General features: G+C 37.6%; 2 protein-coding genes across 2 annotated transcripts in view; one reads left to right on the top strand and one right to left on the bottom strand.

The window, feature by feature from the left end:
• LOC118326040 (perforin-1-like) overlaps window positions 1–1,493 on the bottom strand; it is a 2,993-nt gene extending 1,500 nt beyond the window's left edge. The window contains exon 1 of the mRNA XM_035658932.1: window positions 1,449–1,493. The gene's annotated coding sequence lies outside the window, so the exon portion shown is untranslated. The remainder of the gene's footprint in view (window positions 1–1,448) is intronic.
• A 1,855-nt stretch (window positions 1,494–3,348) lies between these two features.
• The window catches only part of fam151b (family with sequence similarity 151 member B), a 4,374-nt gene continuing 3,007 nt past the window's right edge, over window positions 3,349–4,715 (top strand). Inside the window, exons 1-2 of the mRNA XM_035659289.1 lie at window positions 3,349–3,495; window positions 3,657–3,776. Coding sequence (XP_035515182.1) covers window positions 3,408–3,495; window positions 3,657–3,776 — 208 coding nt within the window. The 5' untranslated portion in view covers window positions 3,349–3,407. The remainder of the gene's footprint in view (window positions 3,496–3,656; window positions 3,777–4,715) is intronic.

Raw genomic sequence — 4,715 nt, 5'->3', positions numbered from 1 at the left:
ACAGGACGCTGTGCAGAGGAACAATAACACTCTAGATTAATAGCTGTATTCTGAAAGGTTACTCACGTCAAGGTTTTTTACTATTTAAAGTCCCCTTTTGTTACTTCAAACAATGTGTTTCAGTGCTTGTTCCTTTTGCATTGTGATGTTTGAACTTTCCACTGGTGCAGAATGCAGGGTTGGTTGGCAGGGTTGGGTTAAAGGCTAGCTTGTTTAATATTACTTTTAGCTTTGGCACAGTAATTCCATAGGAGCAGGTAATCTCAACTCATGGTCTCAATGTTCAAGGCAAAACACAATATTCTGGGAAAAATTATTCCATGACTAACATTACTACAAACAGCAGTTCTTTTACTGTCATTTTATCTTTATATATTTTTTATATACTTCTTATCTACAATATTTTAAATTGTAGATGAGCAGTTGGTATGCTATTTAGTTGGTTGTACACACACAGGAGACCACACACACATCTTTCAATTATATATTTGTAGCTTCATATATATTTGTAACTTTCTCTTCCTTTCAATAATAAAGCTGACCAAGCCAGGAGAAAGAGGAGGGAAGGACTAGAAAGGCCGCTATACAAAGTAAAGTCCATTTACCATTATAACTGAACACTGAGTTATTTAAACAGGGAGGAATAGGGCATTTTTGTTGGGGACTAATTTCAGCTAGTAATACCTGATTTCTAGGCAAGTATTTTCAGGGATTAAGGCAAAAGTATTGGAAATGATCCACTTTAAATGACAAATCCATTAGTTTGCCTGGAAAACACACAATGACAATTTGCTCTCATTGAAAACTTGTTAGATGGAGGACCTCAGTTTGCCAACACACTTATTGGTGGAGACACTACAGAAAATCAAAGTCATTCAACACTAAATACATTTCATAAAATAGAATTTAAATTGTAAAAGGAAGTGTGGATTTATAGACACTACAAATATGAGTGCTACTGGGAAACATCCATTTGGCACCAGCTGCTTTTACCTAAAAAAAAAAAAAACAGCTACTCCCCTTAAAGATAAGACAAATCTCTGTGGTTTTCATTCACTAACTCAGCGTTAGACATTGTGTAGATTTTGCATTCCTCCCTCACTGAAGGTGGTTGTTGTGAAAATGTAGCTCCATAACAGGTGGTGGATTTGTTTGGACTGTTTCTCTGCTCACAGTTCTACCTGTATACATTCACAATATGCCAGTCATTTGAGACACGTACAGTCTGGGTGGCTGCATAACATTTGATTTAATTCCTTTTCTGTTAGTTTCTGCAGATTAAGTTTATTTTACTGTAGCACTTAGAGCGAATTATGTGAACAGATAATCAACTTTATATAGCAACAATATGGAGTATCACTGGTCTAAATGTGTTAATAAGATTAGCGATATGATATTTAGAAGAAGCAGTAGATAAATATTTACAAGCTAAGAGTTGAGAGTCTTACCTGTAGTCTTGATATCTTTAGTCTCACCTCGCTATCTGCCGCTGCGCTTTTTAAAGGCCTGCAGAGCTTTTATCAGTTTGATAAAAGCCCTCCCATAAAACGCTTACTGAAGCACAACCTGCTACACTCTCAGCATTATGCAATATGACAGAAATAGTACTACCAAGTTACTTATCAGGTGTTTCATTGAAATCTCCTTTATTTGCATGATTCTCAAAGCAGTTTGTACAACTTTTACAGAGTAAGAATGATAGTTTGGCATAAATGCTAACGATCTGGCATACAGGCTGTGCTGATTACAACTTAAAACATCAATAATCTAAATAAGCAATGGAATAAATGACTAACGTGAAAGCTGTTGCCACAGTACACTACCTGCCCAGCAGAAAACAGCCGACAGTCACAGTGAGCTGGTGAACATCTATGGTTCTAGTGGCACCCTTCATAAGCTGTTCATTGCACCCTATATGGAGAAAATGAAAAAACAGAAGGAACAAGAAACCCAGTACAGTCATTATAATCTCAAGAGTTTATCACTTTGGGAGGATAAATTGTGTGCACAGTGGACATTTTGGCCACATGGTTGAACCAGAGGAAGAATTCAGTAAGTCCAAAATGAAATGGGTTTATCTTCCCCCACATAATGGAACGCCAGGAGCCGCTTTCTCTCTGAGAGCCTCTTTCTCTCTTTTCTATATAATAAAGGCTAATACTGAGATAATATAATCACATAAGCCTAAAACATATTAAACAGTAATGTCTAATTTTGATAATAACATGAAGACCAAAGCCTGGTTAGCAATCACTAAAAAGAACCAAAATTGCAAATCACTACTCCATAAGTCAGCAGCTTTTAAGTGAACGATGGGAGCCGCTTTCCCACCTGACGCCAATTCTATATTTTATTTTTAATATTATAAAGATAAAGATATTCCTTATATTTATCCCTTAGGAGATAATTCAGGTTGACCACAGCATGGCATTAGAGGCAAAAGTAGGTGTCAAAAACAGAGAACAAAGAATACCACAATAAAAATATTACAAAATACAAAATATAATAGAAGATATAAAACTATAAATGAAAGTATATACTCTATAATATATATATATATACATATAATACTAGACAGAATAATAGGATGATCCAATACATTTGTTAACTTTGTTAAACAGAATCTAGAAATGTCTCTCTTTGGTAATAATATTACAACACAAGCATGGTGTGTTGCAGCATTCAACAACATACATAGTTATATGTAAATAAAATATATCCAAGACAGGGTTTAGTTAGTACATTGAATAATTTAAGTGATATACATGCAAACATACCAATCATAGGTCAAAATATTTTGACTACATTGACTACAGGTTAAATTGTGACAGATTATAAAAGCCAGAAGTGGTATTAAATGAAGAGCTGAGTCAAATGATCTGGATCACTAAACAGAGCTGGAATTCCCATCACTACTGAGTGGAGTTCACCTGTGTGTGTGTGTGTGTCAGAATCATGACTCTTGACCACGGTGCCGCGCAATCAAACACGTTTTGCGTTTAACACTGAAGCACATATTACTAACTAATAATTAATTAATATATTAGTAACTGAAAAGACTACAAGTAATATGTGCTTCAGAATACACCCGTCAACGTCGGAGGAGGAAGAGCAGGGAGTAGATGAAGAGCAGGGACTGGATTTAGTGCAGCAGTCACTGCGAACAAAAAGATCAAATCCAGACCATCTTTTGCTTTCTGGACGTGAACCACTACTTTACTTCAAAGGTCAGACGTTTAGAAAACGTATTTATTGTATCACAATACATAATATTTCGTTCCCCTTTGAATTAGCGAAATACTACTTGCTATTTTATTTCGAAAACTCCTAACCGGAAATGGGGTTTAGCTTCCTGCTGCTAACTTCACTTAGCTCTGTAAACATTGTTTTGACTGTTAAAATGAACGATGAAGAGGAGTCTTTTGTTTAATGTTCGCAGTGCTGCTTTAGTTTTATTTGGGTGTTTTACAGTTTACGTCGTTTGGAATTTAAAAGGTAAAACAACTAAATTATCTTAAGTGTGTGAATTATTACTTTTCAACTTAACTTACGCTCCGTGTCATTCATAGCAATGTAGCTAGCGGCGTCTTTACTCATTATACGTATTGTTTAACGCTGTGCTGTGAGACTGTAAAGAGCTGAGTGTCTGTTGGCAGAGAGGATGTCCGACCAGACGTTGGACTATTTCTTGAGTCGGATAAAGAAGAAGGACGCTGCGGAGGTCAGGTGGTCGCACGCTGTCAACAGCCGGAGCCGGTTGTCGGAGGTCCTCTCGGGTACGTTCACACCGAGCTCTCATTGAAGGTGTCCGGTGTGCTCCGTTACCGTGGACGGTTGCGACTGAACCTCATTATGCTGTGAAGACATGCGGTTTCCTCCTGTCTTCAGTAAGCGACACGCTGTCCACAGGCTGTCCATATTAAACAGTGTGAACACAGGTGTCACCAACCAGGCTGGTTCCGTTCCATTCAGTGTAGTAGAGCCTTTACAGCAGGAGGCAAAAAAAAACTATTTGTCCAAGGGCCAGAATTTTTCTCTGCAGAAACTGTGAGGGCCAGATTCTCGTAAAATAAAATAAAATTAGTATTGTAACCTAAGTAATATGTTATTATTTGATACACCAAATGTATGTTCTTTTTTTAGCCTCCGTCAGTGTTTTAACAGACTCATATTACCTGTACTGCAGCAAGCCACTAGGGGGCGATAGTGATATTTTAGGCTTCATATTTGTGAGGCACACACACCAAAATATTGTTGTGTGTGTGTGTGTGTGTAACAAAAATACTTCTTACATAAAACAAAAAGTTGCTTGTTGCCAGTACCCATTCCCCCCACACACCACAGTGCTCAAGGGCCTCTTTACACTGCGAGCTTGTGGAGTAGGACTGGAACTATCAGTCAGTGTCAGTAGTATAAAGACATGGTCGGCTATTGAAAACCGTGCTATCCGATGTGAGGATTTGCCGCTTCTCTCAGTTTTAAATCTAAAATCTTTGGGTTATTTAGACCAAACAACAAAACAAAACATTATAAGACATCACCTTGGGCCCCGATGGACATGTTTTATTATCCTGACATTTTAGAGACCAAGCAGCTCGTTGATTCATCAAGAAAGCGACCTGCAGATGAATGTGTAATGAAAATCGCCGTAGAGTGGAGGTGTGTCAGCTCAGTGGGATATAGCTTGAGTAATGGTTAATGATGGTACGTTAGAT

The sequence above is a fragment of the Morone saxatilis genome, unplaced genomic scaffold (genome assembly GCF_004916995.1).
Source record: "Morone saxatilis isolate NCDOM2014 unplaced genomic scaffold, NCSU_SB_2.0 Contig16, whole genome shotgun sequence".
Classification (NCBI taxonomy): domain Eukaryota; kingdom Metazoa; phylum Chordata; class Actinopteri; family Moronidae; genus Morone; species Morone saxatilis.
This window is presented reverse-complemented; position numbering and strand designations above follow the sequence as displayed.